This window comes from Panthera pardus, unplaced genomic scaffold (assembly GCF_024362965.1).
Source record: "Panthera pardus isolate Hobbes unplaced genomic scaffold, ASM2436296v1 HiC_scaffold_8, whole genome shotgun sequence".
Lineage (NCBI taxonomy): Eukaryota > Metazoa > Chordata > Mammalia > Carnivora > Felidae > Panthera > Panthera pardus.
Genome location: NW_026527013.1, coordinates 43,979,610 through 44,000,941, shown reverse-complemented (window position 1 = coordinate 44,000,941; position 21,332 = coordinate 43,979,610). Strand labels below are relative to the sequence as shown.

The following is a 21,332-nucleotide window of genomic DNA, read 5'->3' as shown; positions in this document are numbered from 1 at the left end:
CCAAAGCATGCTTCGGGCTTTGAGCTGTCAGCACAAAGCCTGACGTGGGGCTCAAACTCACAAACTGCGAGATCATGACCTGGGCCAAAGTTGGAAGCTTAACCAACTGAGTCACCCAGGTGCCCCTGGAACGGAATGTTTCGTATAGACCAAGGACAGCAAACTGGCCTAAGAGCCAAATCTGGTCTGCAGTCTGGTTTTGAAATAAACACAGTCATAAATGTTCATTTATATATGATATGTGGATGCTTTTGATGATGATGGCAGGGTTGGAAAGCTGTGAGAGACAATGTATAGCCCACAAGGCAGAATAATTTTCCTGAGCAGCCCTTTACAAAAAAATGTATATATATAATATATGTTTATCAACTCCCAGTATAGGTGTTTATCTCGTACTTCACAGTACTTTATCCCATATTCCTAATTTTATAGTCCTATTTCATATGACATATTTACCACAAGTATCTCAAACTTGAGAGTATCTTAGAGAATAAATTATGATAATATGTGAATAAAGATACCCCTAAAAAAGGAACTGGCATTTACTACACTCCAAGTTATATATCGTTTGTAGGTTGCTGGAAACAAAACAAACCACAACAAATAAATAAACACAAAATACACATTACTTTGGCACTGGAGAAAACACAAGAAGGATGTTTATTGCAGGCAAATTATACCATGGTGTACCTACATGAGCAGCAGTCTGGAATGACCAGTAAAGCTGTCACTTATAAACCACAATGGTGGATTCTGACTGAATTTAGAATGGTCGCTGGATGTGCATTAGTTTTGAAAGTCCGTCAGGTACTATTACTTCTACCATAGCAATGACTTTGGCCTGGCATGGTCTCTCCACTCCCAATTTCTTTTTTAAAACATACTTGAGATAAGATAGGGTGGTAGCTTTCCTGACCTTCCATGCTGGATTAAGATTGTCCTGTCCTGTTGGTCTCTGAGCATTCAGACCTTTTTAAAATTTATATTTGTAACCCCACTGCTTGGAACAGAGTTCCAACATTCATTTGTGTTCATTGAATTGAAACAGTTGCTAAATGCCTTCTTGTGGCTTTAACTAATGTATGTGTTGCCTTCTAAAAATATATAACCTATTCCTGAAGGAAGTTTGGGCATCAGAAGAATTTGGCTCAGGAACTGAATATACATGATGCCAAATGTGAATGATAAATGGGAAACTACATTCATTAATGCAGTTTCTGCAAGTATCTGCATATCTGATACCACAAGAAAAAACACAGAGGAAATTATTTTGATTTATTATCTTTTTTTTTAAAAAGAGGCCAGCAAATGTTTTTTTTTTTTTTTTTTTTTTTTTTTTTTTTTAAAGAGGCCAGATAGTAACGATTTTCAGCAATGGGAGACATATGGTCTCTTGCAACAGCATGAAAGCAACAATACATTACACCTGAGAGCACAGATATGGTGTAGGGGAATCTGTATAAAAACAGGGAGCAGGCCATAGGTGATGGTTTTGGGAAACACTTTAAAGAACAAGGACATTATAAATCATGGAAAGATTTTTTTTCTTCTTGTAACTGACTATTTAAGAATAGTATTCATAGGGGGTGCCTGGGTGTTTCAGTAGGTTAAACATCCAACTCTTGGTTTCAGATTGTGTCATAATCTCATAATTTGTGAGTCTGAGCCCCACATCAGGTTCCGTGCTGATAGTACAGAGACTGCTTGGGATTCTCTCCCTCTCCCTCTTTCTCTGCCTCTCCCCTGCTTGCTCGCTCTCTCTCAAAATAAATAAACAAAAAAATAATTGGACAAAAAAAGGATTTCCCATTCATCTCAAATATTGAATGTGCAAAAACATTATCAACCTTTAGTAATTTTTCACCTTAGAGGAGAAAAAATAATGCGCGAAGTCAGGCCAAACTCCTTGTACACTATGATGAAATGTTTATTTGACCTTCAAAGAACACTGAACCCCAAATAACCTACTTAGCATCGCCCAAGGCAAATGTCTTATAGGCTCACTTGGGAGCCAATGTCTTTGTGGGAAATGTGTTCAGAGGACAAGAATAATTTGATTAAGTTACTGCTTAAGGTACACACACAGGGACTTGTGCCTATCCTGAACCATGACATCATGTGCAGATAAATGGAATTAAAATTTAACAAAAGAGCACGGAGCAAGAGCTCTGTGTTCAAATGCTGAGCTGCCCAATACCCATATCACATTTATTTTTTTTCTTAATGTTAATTAATTAATTTATTTTGAGAGAGAGAGAGGGAGAGCAGAAGAAGGGCAGAGAAAGAGAGGCACACAGAGAATCCCAAGCACCCTCCGTGCCATCAGCGCAGAGCCTGATGCAGGGCTCAAGCCCACGAACTGTGAGACCATGAGTTGAGCTGAAATCAAGAGTCAGACACTTAACTGACTGAGCCACCCAAGTGCCCCTACCCATACCACATTTCTAAGCCTCTGTGTTCTTATCTGAAAGTGGCATTACCTACCTCCTAGCATCACTGTGAGGACTGAATGACAGGAATACCCAGTGTAGCACAGAAGCCCTGTACATGCCCTACAAGGGTTGTCCCCTCTCCCTCAGGCCTCTGAGAGTATCTTCTCTGTCAGGACACATCCACCCATCCAATAGGTACTTGGACAGGCCATACCACATTCCAGGCACTGTGCTGGGTTCACAATGTGTACATGAAACTACATGTTCCAAAGAAGGGATGACTTTCAGAGTAGCTACACCTGGCTTCTGGCTCTGTCATGTACAACTTAGAGAAAACAACATCTCTGTGCACCAGATTCCTCACAGACAGAAAGGGTTTGCTACCACTACTCCTCTTTCTCCATATTTAATGGAATTCTGTAAGGAATAAAATGGACCATGTAGATATAAAAGGTCTTTTGCTACTGCAAGATCATTTACAGATGCAATGAATTACACTTACAGAAACAGGGTTCTATACCTCGGCATTATTGGCATTTTGGGCCAGACATTCCGTGTGGTGGGGGCTGTCCTGTGCATTGCGCCCTGGCCTCTGCTCAAAAGCAAGCCTCCCCCAACTTCTTTGTAACAACCAAACGTGTCTTCAGACATTGTAAAATGTCTCCTGAGAGAATAACATTGTAAAATGTCCCCTCTTGTGCATGTCAGCCATGACGGTTTTTAATTAAAACATCCATGGCCATCATGCTCTTAAGTGTAATGTTAAAAAGTCCAAGTAAGTGGATGCTTTGGCAGTATGAAAGTTGTTATCAAAATGCCAAAAACATGTACACAGGTAATAAAAAATGGCAGGGCTCTTTTATCAGTTACACCTGAGGCTCAAAGCTGACAACAAAGTTATGACACGATATGCATTCCAAGGAGAGACATCAAGCCATTGATAGGCAAAATTTAGCCCATCCTCTATGACAAAGGTATATCAAAGGAGTGTCTGTTTCTTTAGGGATAGATTAGTAGGAAAATATCTCCTCTGACACAGTTGTAGAAAAAGCTGTGCATTCCTACCCCTCTACCAAGGGAAAGTAAAGGGGCCACTTCCTTTTTTTTTAATTTTTTTAATGTTTATTATTTTTGAGAGGGAGGGAGACAAAGCACAAGCAGGGAAGGGGCAGAGAGAGAGGAAGACACAGAATCAGAAGCAGGCTCCAGGCTCTGAGCTGTCAGCACAGACCCCAACGCAGGGCTCGAACTCACAGAACGTGAGATCATGACCTGAGCTGAAGTCAGCCGGTTAAGAGACTGAGCCACCCAGGCACCCCTAAAGAGGCCACTTCTTACCATTTGCCTAACCATCTGAAGAGGCCTCACAAAGAACCAGCCGGTATGTGCTCTCTGGAATTTGGGACACATGGGTTCTTTTAACTAAGAAATGCCTGAGAAACTTGTAAAGGGGAGAGAGATCTGGACAGCACATGGTAGCAGAGTGAAAAGAGAGGTTAAGCAGGCATGTACTATACTCCTAATGAACACAGAGCAAAGGTGTTTGCTGAGGGTAAATGTGCATCTCATGCAAGGGACCTGTCCATGAGCAGTTGTGAAAGGGACTCTATCCACAAAGACCATCTAGAAGAGAAAGATAATCTACTCTAGAAGAGGCTAGTATGAACCATGCCAGACCCCAGGAATTGAGGAGACTTTTCAGCAGTCAATTGGCTTTGCACCAAGGAATTATAACTAGGAGTCCCCAGTGGGGGATCTTCTGGATGTCCCACTCCCCCAACCAAAAAACAAAAGCAAACAAAAAAACAAGTACACTATAAAATAACAGCATCTGATGGGTACAGGAGGGGGAAGTCGGGGTGGGGGGCGGTGAAACAGGTGATGGGGATTGAAGAGCACACTTCTCATGATGGGCACTAAATAACGTGCTCTATATTAATGTCACTACATTGTACACCTGTAACTAATATCCCATTGTATGTTAACTACACTGGAATTAAAATTAAAAACTTAATAAAAAAATAACAGCATCTGGTCATTTGCCACTTTTGGAATACACCAAAATCAAATTACAAGTGTAACAGCAGTCAGGATCTTTTCAGTACTTTTCCTCTTCTCCCAGCCCAAACCCACTGTAACTCTGGAGAAGCAAGAGGTAACAGTGAATGAGGAAGGAGAAATTCAACAGCAGAATGGGGAATAGGTAAAGATCTGACTCTACATTGCCTTTCACACCGTAGAAGCCCTAGGCTGAGGCAAACCCAAGCTACCAGAAACAAGAAACGTTACGTTGGAGGAAAGTCTAAAGTTTATGGTAATAAACCAGGCTGAAATTTATAACAGGTATAAAAATGAGCCCATATGTTAATTCATAAGGATAATAATCACAAAAGCTACACCATTTGCTCAAGCTTTTATCTAGATGCAGGGAAGGCCTTAAAGAACAGTGATAGGAAAAGAACTTTCTACTTGCATGCTGCAGAGTCTAACTCGTGCACAATAGTCCCAGAGACAATAAATACAATAATGTCTAGTCCCTCAAGTAATAATTAAAATGCTACTGACAAACCTGAAATAGACATTGAAGTTGTTTTTCTTATATGTGGGAGAGAATTGTGTTGAGTCCGTTATCCTTTCTCACTTGAGTAGAAATAAGAAGAGTTTCCAATACCTCCTCTAAGTAATTCATCATGGGGAGTCTTTTATACCATGTATTTTTATATATTCTCCGTAGTGATCAAATAAATCTTTTTGTTTTTCAGTATTCTTCCTGGCCAGCTAAATCTTTTTCTTTCAAAATAACTCAGTTGGACTGAAAATTACCTCCCACGTAATGACGAGTTCCGAACGACTTCCTCCTCCTCCGTTGATGTTTGTTGGCGCCACAACAGGCACTGAAAGCAACCAAAAGAAATGTGGGATGGCGATTATTAAAGTACATCTTCATCAGGAGGCATTTTGTTTTTAGATTTCACCTTTCAACATCTCATGCTGCACATTGTGAGACAGTCTTGCATTTTTAATGAACATAAATTATGTTTACACATATCCAAATTTCTAAGAGAGAGGACACAGTTGTGTTTGATACATGAGCACCCTGGCTCCAAAATTAATTAAAAATCGAGTAACATCGTGTATTTGACATTATTATGCATCATCTACTAATTGGCAAAATGATGTTCCATTCAGATGGTAACAGTGACACTGCTGATTTAGGGCCTAATTATACAGTTGTGCTGTAAACAAGTTACTGAGGCAGTATATTAATTAATTCTTTTTTTAATAAACAAACTAAAATGATTTTTCTTTTTTTTTAGTCATCAAGATAGTTTAACATTTAAAAATACATTCTTAAAAATATGTAAGTAAGTCTTGTAATTATAACTCTGTGTTTAAATCTCACATCTCTCAGTACAGAACAGGAAGGTTTCTTCCCCCTAACCTTTCACTTGCCAGCTAAGGATGCGGCCTCCTGTCAGGGATGTGACTGAGGGGATATTCTCCGTTTAACTCTAGGACTCTAAGGCTCTGTGGTAGAACATTCCAGATGATGATCATTTTTGTGAATTAGAAAACAGTTATGCCCTTCAAGTATACCCTTGTGAGGACTAGTATAATGAATAATAAGTAGTCTGAGGAAAATTACAAAATTGATGACAGTGGTATGTGTGGGCCTTGCATATCATCAGAATGGGGTTTTACTTTACACATGTGGAAATGTTAAAATATAATCCTTTCATGGAATAATGGCAGATGTATCCTAACGCTGTGATAATGGATAGCTCTGCCAGGATATATATAAGTTTAAAGCTTATTTATTCATTTTAAGAGAGCGAGGAAGAGAGAGGGCAGGCTAAGCACCATCAGTGCAGAGCCCTACAGAGCAATGAACCCACAAACTGTGAGATCATGACCTAAGCTAAAATCAAGAGTCACTCAGCGGACTGAGCCACCCAGGTGCTCCTGCAGGATATATTTTCTAAATGTTGAAACATATGCAATTATCTGTCTTTGACCATTTGGATTAAAATCCAGAGGTGGGAGGGTGGGCGTGCCTGGGCACGTTTGCCGACTGGTAGGCAGGAATTAAAATATGCAATGTTTAATTGCCCATTTCAAAATTTTTTTCCCACTGTGGAAACCATTCAGACAAATCTAGACTACTTATTTTATTTACTGCCATTTGATACAGATGTTGAACTTCAGAAACAACATAGTGATATGATAGTCTAATTGTTCTTTTTAATAATAGCAACTGTCAGGCATGACCCATTTTCATATTCAAATATACCCTAACCTTGCCTGCTTTAACCTTCACATGTATTTAAAAGATTGTCTTGTACCTAGACCCTACTTTTGAAGTCTTCCATGGCCTTTGGCCAAAAACAAGGTAAATCAGAGTGGGTTCTATAGTTGCAAGTTTTCTGGTACTTGACAACACATGGTAACACTTTTTCAGAACCATTAAATAGTGTAGATACATAAGGAAATTATTTTAGAGTAAACTTTAATTTGCTTTTTACCAAGTTTCCAATATTCTGGCTAACAAAGTTCCTTTTTTATTCCATTTTCAAATGAACCACATTAAACCTAAAACCATACTGGGAAGAAGGGTCTTTAAGGAGATACAACAGAAAAGAAAAGAAAAGAAAAGAAAAGAAAAGAAAAGAAAAGAAAAGAAAAGAAAAGAAAAGAAAGGAAAGGAAAGGAAAGGAAAGGAAAGGAAAGGAAAGGAAAGGAAAGGAAAGGAAAAAGAACACACTTCATTCAGTATGATTCAGAACCTCAGGGTAATTATTATGAACACCGAGTCTCATTATGCTACCGAAAGAAGAGTGTCAATGGTTAATAGAAAGTAATGTACAATCCTTACTGTAAAACTTTAGTATTAGAGTCAAGCCTGCCAAAGCTACAATGATAGAAATAAGCTGTAAACAAATGACCTAAAACTCAAGCTAATATCAAGTCATAGGCGACCCCTGGAGATTCTTTTCCAATCAGACTATGGTAAGGCCTGGGAATTTCTATATATACACATCTCCTTATGCCAATCTCTTGCTCATCTAGATTAAGACCCATGGTTATGGAGAACGCTGATGCCCAAGTCTCAAGGTCTGAGTTCAAATCCTGCCTCTGTCTGAAACAGTCAGCCATGATTCTGATCTTTCTTTTCCTCCTCTGTAAAATGAATGACTCTCCTCTCATTTCTAAACTGCTAGGATGATTTAACTTAAGATATTACTGTCAAATACGTTGTTTTCAGTTCCAATTCTAAAATAAAAATACTTATATTATCTTTAACTTGGAAAAGCCTCACTGACATCGGACAGTTGAGCACACTTAATTGAATTAGTTTGTGCTTGTTAAGCTGAGCCAGTGACAACAGAGCGATCCCTCACTTATGTCGCTGAGTAAGAAAGTGAATTTGTCAGCGGTACGCAGCAAGAAGATCAAATGTGACCCTGGATGTAAAGTTAGGAGTGGAACAAAACGGATCCATTGAAAAAAGCTTAAGAAGGGGTGATTTCTGAGCCAGGTTCCACCTGTATTTTGCTGTTCAGCGAACCAGCTGATGCTCAATTAGTGCTTCTATTAAATGAGCTCAGGATTTACCTCATTTGCATGGGAAATAATTTATACTATTGCTCAATGAAGCTGCAACTAGGTCAGAGTTGAGAAATAGATGGAAATGTGTGGCTGATTGCACCAACAGAGTCTCAATTAATTCTTGGCTACAACATTTAATGAAACAAGCACTAACTCATTTGCATCTACAAATGTACAGATTCCCTGCTGGAGTTTGGCTAGAAAATAGATGAGATGAGAGGACAGTTTCTGAAAAACTCTTATTTTTGATATGCCTGCTTAGCTAGAATCATCTCTCATTGAACTTATATTTAGGAGAAAATATTCCTTGCTTTGTGTACCTAAAAATGTGAAAATGAAAGCTGCTGGTTTCCTGCCACTGATTCGGGGCCCCAAATCATACAAGACCCATAAAAATGCTTTTTACTTTTTCTTTGTAAGATCGATACCATAAAGAACAACTGTATTCCCCTTGTATTCAAATATTTCTGCATTAATCAGTGTAGATTACTTGTCATAAAAGACATAGTTTTACTCATATTTTATACAAAAACAAGTAGTTTATAGAAAACTCTGGATTTCAAAAGACAGCATTTTGTATATGAAAAATGCACCACACAGTTTTTTTTTTTTAATTCTAAAATTCTAGGTGCAACATTAAAATCCACATACTGGTTGCAGCCCTAATCTGTGTTAGTTTCATATACTAGGAGAAAAAGGATGTCATTAAGATGATAACTACAATAGTTTATGTAGAGAATTATAATCCTATATTCTACCATTTACCTATTAAATGGTACTTATTAAATATAATCATAATCTTATATTTACTGGTGTGAATATAATATATGTCCTATTTCTGACACAGTTGTGATCATAATTTTCTATTTCACCTAAAGACGCAACATGAATAGTAAAGATGCATGTTTTCCCTCTCTTATCCAGATTTTGCAACATCAGAATTATACATCTGTCAAAAATCTTCCCTGATCTTCCCTGAGTGGCTTCCCTGGGCCACTGGGGTGGCTCAGTCACTTAAGCATCTAACCTGGGCTCAGTTCATGATCTTATGGTTTGTAAGTTTGAGCCTCACGTCAGGCTCTCTGCTATTAGCACAGAGAACGTGTTTAGAAGACGTTAATTTCTTACCTGACGCTTTGGTTCTTAACAATTCTGATGCTTTACTTGGTTCTCCAATCCCAATGCTGTTCCCAGCAACGACACGAAATTCATATTCCACCCAAGGACTCAAACCAACCACTGTTGCATTGTACGTCTTACCACTGAGAATTTCTGGAACTGAAAAGAGGGGGGGATTCAGGCAGGAAAACCAGCACTACTTAACATCAACCAATTGAACAAACAGATACACCTGTTTTAGAAAATTACCCCAAAACCCTGGTGTCACTTACCAGTCGAAACAGCCTGCCAACCCACAGAAAATGGTGTCCGAGCCTGAACAGTAAATATTTGAATGGGACTATTATTATCTGAGCCTGGTCTCCAGCTTAGTTGAGAAGTAGTACTGGAAATGTGTTCCACTCTTACATCTTCAGGGGGACCTGGTGGACCTTGAAAAATACGTTGGATGATAACTATATTGAAAATTATTAAATTCATTGATTTGGGACGGGGCAGTTTATTTTTCTCTCTTACGCTTAGAAAATAAAATATTGAACACAAGGTATTTTAACAAATTATGTGAGATAAAGCCCTATTAATTCAGTTTACATGGTGAGATACTAATTTAGAAATGCTTCCTTTGAAGATTAGAAAATTTCAATCATGAGATGGGTGAATATCACCCATTAGGGAGCTACTCTGAAAAATTGAGAACTCTCAAAAATTGGGAACATCTTTCTTCTATTCCTTTTTGAAAAGGTACCTTGAGTAAATGAGACTTATATAGAGAACTACAGGAATATATCACTTTGACTCTCTTCTGATAAGAATGCTTTATGAGAGATAGAAGGCATGGCTACGTTTTACGGACTGACACTGCTTGCTGAGGTTGATCGTTCGTTATAAATACACAAAACCTACTCCATTCAATATCCATATCCACACTACATATGCCATGGAGTCTTGAGGTTTAGAAAATAAAAAATCTGTATTTTTATCTCACTTCTTTATCATGATATGGTTACTCAGAGATCTACCATTCACTTATTAACATTTTTTGCTGTGAATAAAGTGCTCATTTGTTTCCACCATTATGCTTACCTCTAACAATGATATCAGCCACAGCAGATAAACTTTCCAGAGTTGTTTTCACTGTGCATAGATATTTTCCTGAATGATTTAACTGAATATTCCTTATCATCAAATCCCCAACAGATTCCTGCAGATAGAAAGCGAAAAGGGGATAAAACATAATCATACCCCGCAGGGCCCATTTTTTTTTTTTACGGCTGGATAAATATTAAATATGGGACAGCTTTGAAATTAAGAGATATACTAGTATCATTGTCGTTACTCCTATATGATCCCTTTTCCTATCCCCTTAATTATCTAGAACACAAGCGTTACTATGAAAGTCATAAAACAAAATAAAACAAAAACAGATGCAGCTTCATAAACAGGGGTTATCCATGCAAATAAATATGGGGAGAATAATTATGGAAGATGTTGATTCACGTGAAAAGACTTGATTTATTTTATTAAGTACTTAAAAATTTGGGCAACTTACTCCTCCAATCCTTTCAAAATGAGCCACTCCTTTTTTTAAGTCTATGACATCTCCATTGAAAGACCATATAAATATAACTTCAATGGAGGGGTCATGGGACACCTGGCATGGTAGGACTATACTCTCTCCAACTGTAACATCCATTTTGGAAGGTGGAATGGTAATAACAGTCCTCTCTGTTGAGAAAAAATATTATTATTATGAAAAGCTTATAAAATGTGAGCATATGGCAATAAAATGCATATTTTGAATGGTCATGCAATTGTTTGAAATTGTATAAATACAACTTAGAACTCTACCATATTCAGTAGGAATAACTGTATTCCCCTTGTATTCAAATATTCCTGCATTAATCAGTGTAGCTTATTACTTGTCATACAAGTAAGACATGGTTTTACTCATATTTTATACAAAAATAAGTAGTTTATAGAAAACTCTGGACTTCAAAAGACAGCATTTTGTATATGAAAAATGCACCACACAGTTTTTTTTTTTTAATTCTAAAATTCTAGGTGCAACATTAAAATCCACATACTGGTTGCAGCCCTAATCTGTGTTAGTTTCATATACTAGGAGAAAAAGGATGTCATTAAGATGATAACTACAATAGTTTATGTAGAGAATTATAATCCTATATTCTACCATTTACCTATTAAATGGTACTTATTAAATATAATCATAATCTTATATTTACTGGTGTGAATATAATATATGTCCTATTTCTGACACAGTTGTGATCATAATTTTCTATTTCACCTAAAGACGCAACATGAATAGTAAAGATGCATGTTTTCCCTCTCTTATCCAGATTTTGCAACATCAGAATTATACATCTGTCAAAAATCTTCCCTGATCTTCCCTGAGTGGCTTCCCTGGGCCACTGGGGTGGCTCAGTCACTTAAGCATCCAACCTGGGCTCAGTTCATGATCTTATGGTTTGTAAGTTTGAGCTTCATGTCAGGCTCTCTGCTATTAGCGCAGAGCCCTCTTTGGATCCTCTGTCTACCTCTCTGTCTGCCCCTCTCCCACTCTCACTCTCTCTCTCTCTCTCTCAAAAATAAATAAACATTAAAAAAAAAAAAAAAAAACTTCCCTCCAGAAACATCAGTCACAATGTCAACCATTGTTCTACAAGTCCTAGTGTTCCAGTGACCAACATTTCAAAGCTCATTTCCAAAAATACTCTAGTTGAACTTGAGAGTCCTGATTTCCCTGATTAAAAGACACGCATAGTGGGGCGCCTGGGTGGCTCAGTCAGCTGAGCATCTGACTCCGGCTCAGGTCATGATCTCACAGCTTGTGAGTACGGGCCCCATGTCAGGCTCTGTGCTGACAGCTCGGAGCATGGATACTGCTTCAGATTCTGTGCCTCCATCTCTCTCTGCCTCAACCCACTCACATTCTGTCTCTGTGTCTCTCAAACATAAATAAACATTAAACAAAATTTTAAAGAGACTCATAGTAATAGATCACATCTGACTACATTTTTTTTTATAACAAAATAAATACTTCTGATTTTAGAGGGCTAAATATTGACTGAATAGGAAATTCAGTAACCATAAAGAAGGCCTGGACATACACTTGGACTCAGATATGCACTATCTGACCAAAATAAAATATTTTTTAAGGAATTTTCATTTAAGAATTAGGGGTTTGGGAAAATTCTACTGAAAAAAAATACTGTACATAAGGAAGTTTCAAAACTGTGAAATTGGAGACTGGCAGATCTGTTTCTCTAAAGATCATTTGTAAGATAAAGTTTAACCCTAAAGGAGATGGACTGAACATTTTACTTTCCTTCTGTCTTCTTCATGCTACTCCAGAATCCAAACTGTACTGAGCCTGAATTTCTGTGTTCAAATGGATTCGTGTGCCTCTGTGTTCTATCAACAGAATGCTAAGTCTTACTCTAATATTTAAAAATTGCAACTGTTACCTTGGTAAAAGTTCAGGAGCAAAAAATAGAAATTAATAATCTTGGGTTTTAAGGTATGTATTGATAAGAGAGCCATGGAAAAATAAAAACACATACTGTATTTCTGAACATAACACAGAAAATCTAACTCAATCTACCTCAGATGTATCTTTATGTTTACATAATTTAAAAATGTTCTCTCCTTTATTATATTAGATGCATACACTTTTCATTCTAATTATTTTTGGAGAAAAGTTTGAAGAATGATTCTGTGGACTCAATCCATTCCTAATTTCAAGCCTTATTCACTGCTCTCCCCCAAAGTAAGGATAAATGATAACCAGGTTTCAAGAACACTTTTTGGAACTAGAAAATATTTTCCTGATGTAATTTCTTGGAAAAAGAATGTATCACTAATGTCTTATTTACATTTATGGGAGGATGAGTTGGCTAATTGGATGCGTTGGTAGAGCAAAACTGCTCTGATTTAAAGTTTTAGATCATGCAATTAAAGTAATTTTCAAACATTAAAAATGACAGCAACTCCTTCCATTTATGGCACCACAAAGTAGCAAAGTGAGACAAATCATTCCCTGTATACATAGCTCATCGGTAGGACACTAATAATGACTAAAACTTCATGAATAAGAAATATTTGTATTATTATAATTTATAATGTTTAGATATCATCACTAGTTATTTCACTTAACTGGTATTTACTGAGCACCTACCAAATTCTAGCAATCTGCTAAGTATTGGAAATACAAAGGAATATGGAGGAAAAAAACCAGCAACAAATCCTGAGGGGTCAGTTTATTGAGAAAGAGTTGTTTTAGCTGAGGGTAAAAGGCAAATAGGAGTTTTGGTAAAGACAGCAGGTAGGGAGAAGGTGCCCATACCAGCAAGATGCAAGAGCATTTACAAAGAATCTGTGCAAAGAAGAAACATAGTACATGCAGGGCAGTCATTGCTGGAAATCCCAGTATTAGAGAGTAATACAGGAGTAAAATTGGAAAATAGGAACCTGGGTCATAGTCATAGTCATAGCGAAGACATAAGCCTGAAATATCTTTAGGATCTGCTACATAATTTGTGGGTCACAGTGTGAAATGAAAATGTGGGGTGACTTGGGTGGCTCAGTCAGTTAAGCATCCGACTCTGGCTCAGGTCACGATCTCAAGGTTTGGGAGACTGAACCCCAAAATGTGCTCTGCACTGACAGCCCAGAGGCTGCTTGGGATTCTCTCCCTCTCTGTGTCCCTCCTCACTCTTGTCTCTCACAAAATAAATAAACTTAAAAAAATGTACTGGAATATAAAGCAACTTTCTTTAGGAATGTTGTATAACTTATAAAATGTAATAGGGTAATAGTGATACATTAGAGCAACATAAACTTACAAATTGCAAAATATATATATATATATATATATTTTTGTTGTTGTCAGTTTTATATAATACATTAAATAATGCCTTATTAAAGTTATATCTGGCTTGATCTAAGCTTTCTCTCACCTTTCCCCAAATTTGCTTCTTAAATTATTAGAATGTGTTTTACGCAATTTCATTTTCACTTGAAGTAACTGGTATCGGTTGCTCATGATGAATGCAAAATTACAAATATTTTTCGATATTTGATTTTGCAAAGCATCTTTCTACTGATATAACTGTTACAGAACCGTAAACAGTAGTTTACAGGATGTGACAACATTGGGATAGATATATTTTGAAATATAAATTTTAGAACATCTAGAGCTGATGATTCTCATGGGACAACAATATTTCTTAGAAGATTTAACTCTTCATCCAAATGCATTTCGTGTAATTCTGAACTAAATTTTAGGTGTAAATGTAAACAGTGCAACTTTAATGCTCTTCTGACATACCCTGTAACTTCTGAAGGCTGTACAAGACACTGAAAGTGTCTTCATGACTTGTGTATACTCCAAAATGCCTGTTTACGCATTCTCTTGCCTTATCTTCAGTTACAGAGAAACACTCATTAATAATTAGGTCACCTGGAGCTTCCTATAAAAAGTGTTCTTTACCATTGAGTGGAAAAGTCTTTACATTTAATTTCTGTTTTTAAGCCTCTGGATATTAGCTTTCCAATGTTGGACAAATGTTCAAAAACAAGGTATGCTAAACTCTTTGAAGAATGTGAATAACTCTGTGATATGCCTTACTGCAATGCTCAGGTGCAGGCAATTATTTTGTTAGTCTTTGCTAACAAAGTTACTGCCTGAACACTGACAGTTCCGTCCTGGTGCTCAGGTTGAAGAGTCACTATTTGTGCAAATGTCACAAAGATTACATGGACTCTGGGCCAGCGGGCCTCTCAACATTACTTCCTGGTACTGACTGCTTTGAGCTCCTTGCTCCTGTGAGGCCCTTTGCAGTCGGCCACTGAAACTTCTGGGGCTGCTGTGACCATCACCTCCATCAACCTGATGGACCCACTTTCAGGGCCTCAGAATTCCTGACTGCCACGAGGCAGGGGGGGTCTACACCGTACCGACTCTTAGGCGTGGACACTGTCTGCTTGGTCCATAGGGCTGAGCCTGTTTGCAAATGGGCTGCTGCTGCTGAACCTCACATGGGCGCACCTGCCGCCACCCAGTATAGTTCCTCTGCTTGCATGCATGCTCCGCTGTCCCGGTAGACTTCACTAACAAAGCAGGACTTCAGAGACAAGATGACTAAGGATCTCAGGACAGTGACATCAGGGCAATAAACAAAACGGGGCCTTTCTCAGCACAGGGTCCTTATGCGGAGGAGCCGCACACCAATGAAGCTAGTCCTGGGTGACACGCTTAGAAATGTACTCTTTTTGCGGAAAGAAAATGGGAAGCGTTGAAAATATGAAGCAGAGACATACCATTATCTGTAGGGTGGAAAAATAGATTATATTTAAAAAGAAATAGCTTCTATGTAAATAGGCTTTTTTATCCAAAAGAAGAGCATAGATGATTACCCGAGCGTCATTCCCCTACGCATAGTCTCCTTGTGGGTGAGGGGGTGCTTGGACAAGAAGTCTTTTACCTACTGTGTCTTCTCCCCACACCACATGCAGATCTGCCCTAATCCTGTGTAGGTGGCTCTGAGCCACCAGGCTGCTCATTGCTACCCTACAGAGCTCTCTCCTACAACCACGCACAGCTCCGGGCTCACAATTCCAAGTGAATACCCCGCAGGGACAAAATCACACTCGCAGAGAAGGGGAGAGTGGTTCTTGTGCAGCAGAAATATATAGAATCTTTGATGCCATTTTAGGAAAAAAACAAGGACTATTCTTTAGTTCCTTAACCAGTCGAGACTGCTCCTTTGCAAACACTTGCACTCTTAAAAAATTCTAATATCAGAGACTTTTATTTTTATTTTTTTCCAAACCATTCAAATCACTCTCAGGGAGTGGAGGGAGGTATATACACACATTTACTCTTCTCCTTTCCTGGGAGTCCTTAAATACCAATAGAGTAGGTACAATAACATGAAGTTCACGGTTAAGACTGAAGTACTTCTTGTATTTATGGATAAGTGAGACCATTATGGCCTGACTTATAACAAATTAAAAAGGAAAGAAGTCACCTATGCTATACTCTCCCACCTGTGAAACTTTGAAATTCTTTAAGCCTCTTTCTCCTGGAACAAAAGATAGTTGCTCCTTTTCATTCTGAATCATCTTCTACTTCTTGTAGCAAATTCCTTAAGTATTTGCAGAAATTCTAGAAGTTTAAACTTTGTAGCATGCATAACAACTCCTCAGAGAACATGCTCAAAATGTGAAATCCTCAACTCCTACCAGAAATACTGATTCAGTAGGTCTGTGAAGGGAACCAAGAATATGGACTTTTAACAGGCCACTTTTTCAGTCGATTTTGCTGTAGTTAGTCCAGGGACCACATTTTGAGAAATACTGCTTCAGGTTTTGAAATTTGAACCTGAAATTTCTGTTTAAGGAAGATCCAAGTTATGTAAATATATTGTCAGAAAGTCTCTAATGCTTTAGATCCAGGAAAAGGTCGTATCTAGTAAAGTGGAATTGGTTAGTAATGCTTCAAAAAATAAATACAGAAAAATGGACTTTTGAGGTTATTTAAGTGTAATTAATTCTCTATACCATATCTGCCTTTACAGTGCCACAGTACATTTTAGCATATTAAAAGCTCTGAGAATTGTGGATTAAAGAAACTTCTTAAAGCACATTTAATTCTCAGTTTCCTACGCTTACTAGATAGGGACCAGTTTTAATCCATGTAACACCTCTTAATACATCTTGGGATATAAAGATTCTGAAAAACAATGTTTCAAAGTATGATTGTCATGGGTGAAGAGAATTAACACACACACACCATACACACGGATACGTGCTTATCTGTGTGTATTTACTTAGCATATACATATATATAGAAACGCATATTTATGAGACAATCATGTAAATTTGAACTGTAAATAATTCAGAATCATTGCTAATTTTGTAATACAATAAAACTGGTTTATTATTGTATTAAAAAGAAGATTCCCTTTTCTTTTAAAGATACATTATGAAATATTTACACATGAAATTACGATGTTTATGATTTGCCTCTAGATATCTGAGGTGGATGCTGAGCAAGTAGTAGGTGGGGGTATGGATGAAACAAAGATAGATATGAGTTGATGATTAACAACCCTGACTGATGGGTGAATAAGAGTTCCTTATACTATTTTTTCTACTTTTCTGTGTGTAATACTCATTTGTAATAAAAGAAAAACAGAAAGAAATGACGAAGTTAGTGAATAATTTATGTACAAAATAAGGGGGCATCTTTCCCATTCAGCTTGTAAAGTGATGAAATGATGAGGACCCACCACTTTTTTTTAAAGTTTATTTTGAGAGAGAGAGAGAGAGAGACAAAGAGAGAGAGGTGTGTGTGTGAATGCGAGTACATGGGTGTGCTTGTACATACATGCCAACAGGGGAGGGTCAGAGAGAGAGGGAGAGAGAGTGTCCCAAGAGGCTTCTTGCTGTCAGTCCAGAGCCCGATGTGGGGCTGGATCTCAGGAACCATGAGATCATGACCTGAGCCGAAATCAAGAGTGGGAGGCTTAACTGTCTGAGCCACCCAGGAGCCCAGGACCTATCACTTTTTGAAGATTATTCTAAATATTAATGACAAACATTCATGAAGAGTTAATAAAATTACAGAATTTTAATATTTCCATTTTCAATCTCTTTTCATGAGATACAAATCATATAAAAACAGCTTGATCTAATAATCCTGTTCTGAAGAAGTAAAATGAAAGGTTTAATAAGATCTATAATGCTTTTGATGAATAGCCTTACTCAAATTCATATTGCTGTAATAGCCAAAGATGCTTCCAGAATACATCTTCAGTTATGAGCATCTCAAAACACATGAAAACTAATATTAAAAATTCTGTCAGAATTCCTCAGCATGATTTCTCTAAACACAAATGAGACTTCTTCCATGTATCAATTGCACATTATGATCCCTAACTACATTTTTAGAAGCTAGGGAATGGCAAGAAAATATGTAATTGGGCTTTCTTGACCATCCGGAAAATATTCTTTTGTGTGACTTTGTGTTTGTTTCTTTCTTTTGTACCTTCAACTCAGTTGGAACTTTCATCTATGAGTAATAATCTTTCAGTGTGACTGTTCAGAATAGTAACTTCTCAAGTATTTCTGAAGTTATCAACTTCTCTCCAACAAGGGACAAAAACAAGAAAAATCACCAAACCTTTCTTTACTCTGTACAAACTTGAGTCTGCCTTCATTTGTCTAATGACATTATAGGAAATGTTGCTAAGACACCAACATAAAGGAATCTAGTGTACAAATAGCACTTCAAACAGGTGACAAAATTCTCTGATATTGTGAAGGCTAGAAATGAATACTTGAAATTTGGTCCTCTTCCTAAGTCCTCAGAATCTCAATTTAACCTGCATAGGAACATACTAACCCTTTCCATGCCTCTTATTTTTTCTTCCATTTACAAGCTTTGATCTGGGATATTTTATTGTAGCCATAGGGATGTCATCAATACTTCTTATAGTGTACATTTGATAGTGATGGATTCTCAGAGGTTTTGTTTGTATGAAAGCATCTCTAATTTGTGTTCATTAGGGAGGATATTTTTGCTGGGAGTTGAATTCTTATCACTGTGGTCTTTCAGCCCATTAGAAAAGCCATTCCACAGACTTTCGGATTTTCTTATTTCTGTTGTTGTAACAACTGCCAGTCTTATTGTTGTTATTTTGAAGATAATGTATCTATTTTATCAGGATAGTTTTTCTTTTCTTTTTTGGTTTCACTACTATGTGCTTAAAATTTCCTTTGTGTTTACCCTAGTTAGGGCTCATAGAATTTCCTGAAAAGGATGGCTGCTGTCATTTTCAGGTTTTTTGTTTGTTTGTTTTTGTTTTTAAATCTCTGGCAAATACTTCTTCAAATACTGTCCATCCCTCATTTTCTTTCTCTCCTCTCCAGTCCTTTTGGAACTACAGTATCACAATATTGGAACTATTCATATCCAATATATCCTTATGTCCTTTTGTTGTCTTTCTCATTGCATTTTCTCTCCGTGTTGCAGTCTGGATATTTTCCGTTTACACACTCTCCATTTTCCTAATTCTTTTCTCTGCCACATCTAATCTGGTATTAAATCAATCTCTATTGTTCTTAATTGTAGCTTTTGTGGTTTTTAGCTCTAGACTTCCAATTGATTCTCTTTTATTGCAATATAGTTGACACACAATATTATATTAGTTTCAGGTGCACAACATAGTGATTTGACAACTGTATACATTACTCAATGCTCACGATAATAAACAGTCACCATCTGTGACTGTACAGTGTTATTACAATATTACTGACTATATCTCCTATGCTGTACTTTTAATTTTCATGACTTATTGGTTTTACAACTGCAAATTTGTACCTCTAGTCCCCTTCACCTATTTTGCCCATCCTCCTCATCTCCCTCCCTTCTGGTAACAACCAGTTTATTCTTGTATTTTTGAGTCTGTTTCTGTTTGTTTGTTCCTTTCTTTTGTTTTTTAGATTCTACATATAAGTGAATCCATATGGTATTTGTTTTTCTCTGTCCAACTGATTTTTAATACATGTCATTTCCCTTCTAAAATTTGCCATCTTGTCGTCTATTTTTTAACATATTCATCACAATTATTTAAAACCCTTGTCTAATAACTTTCATACTCCTCTTGGCTGTGACTTATTGCTAATGTCTGATGTTCAGCTGGGTTTTGATCCTGGCTCCAGCTATTCCTGGTAATATTTTACTGAATATGCATTGCAATGTAAATAAATGTTTTATTCGTTTATATTTTTTCCAAGAAGATTTATTTTTCTAAGCAGGCAACTAAAAACAGCAGAATACAATCAGGACTGGATATGAATGGAGACTGAATGTCAGTCTTTTTGATCGGTGGTCAATTGTGTTCTGTTTTTATTACCAGGGCAAAATCCTTCCGGTGCCTCCATTCAAGGTCAGGTTGTATAGTAGGTTCGTTTTATCTGGAAAATTCTGAGCCCCAATTTTTGTCTTCCTTGCACCATGAAGCAACCAAAATTTCTGTTTGATGTATTTTCTGTGTTTGTTTGTTTGTTTTAATTTTTAAATTTTACAAATTCTTGATTCATACTGCTTGGGAAGTGACAAGTTTCTGGAGGAGAAAAACACTGGGGAGTGTTGTGATCACCTATCTGTGCTTTTCTTTTCTCCAGAATATTGTCCCTTATGTTGCAAACACCTTGGTTACTGTCATAATTCCTTGGCACTGCTATTTTTATTCATTTTTAAAAGATTTTAGCAATATTTGGGGGCTGATACTGGTGTGAAAATCTACTTTGACTAGTCAGGACAAAAGTTTCTCCAAATATTAATAATGTTTAATAAAAGACTGTGTGTAGGGTTGAAAATATTTAGGCCATTTATCTTTGGGTTTTTATACATTATATAACATATATATATATTTGGGTTTATATACATTATATAACATATATATATTTGGGTTTATATACATTATATAACATATTTGGGTTGGTATAGTTGGGTTTATATACTATATATATATATATATATATATATATATATATACACATACACATATAATAACAATTGGAGAAAGAATTGGGTATTACTTCCTATAGAAGTAGAAACCTTTGGGGTGTCTGGGTGGCTCAGTTGATTGAGTGTCTGACTCTTGATTTTGGCTCAGATCATGAACTCATGACTGTGAGATCGAGCCCCATGTTGGGCTCTGCATGGAGCTTGGAGTCTGCTTGGGATTCTCTCTCCCTCTCTCTCTCTCTCTCTCTCTCAGTGCCTCTCTCTCTCTCTCTCAAAAAAAAGGAGAAACCCTTAACATAAGTGTTTATTCAATGTTTTATTCATAACTTTCTAATTAGTTTCAAATCCTACACCTTCTTTCAGGTGTACATCAGTATGAATAGTGAGCAAATGAAACAACACTGAACTGAAGATCTATCAGGGGACTTCTATAGTAAGAGGCAAAAAATCTCATTTACATTTTAATAGGAATATTCTAGTTTCTAGAGGAGAGACAGGTGGAATCAAGACAAATACTCATGAGGTTGTATGTCTGAGTTTCTCAACATCAACATTATTAATGTTTTGAGCCAGATAATTTTGTGTTGCATGTCCGTATGGGTGGATTCAGAGTGAGG

At 37.1% G+C, this 21,332-nt stretch overlaps 1 protein-coding gene across 1 annotated transcript in view; it reads right to left on the bottom strand.

Annotated features, from left to right (window-relative positions):
- LOC109254640 (contactin-6) overlaps positions 1 to 21,332 on the bottom strand; it is a 282,077-nt gene that overhangs the window by 16,397 nt on the left and 244,348 nt on the right. Inside the window, 5 exon segments of the mRNA XM_053897189.1 lie at positions 5,256 to 5,326; positions 9,168 to 9,317; positions 9,431 to 9,589; positions 10,242 to 10,359; positions 10,708 to 10,883. Of these exon segments, the coding sequence (XP_053753164.1) occupies positions 5,256 to 5,326; positions 9,168 to 9,317; positions 9,431 to 9,589; positions 10,242 to 10,359; positions 10,708 to 10,883 (674 nt within the window).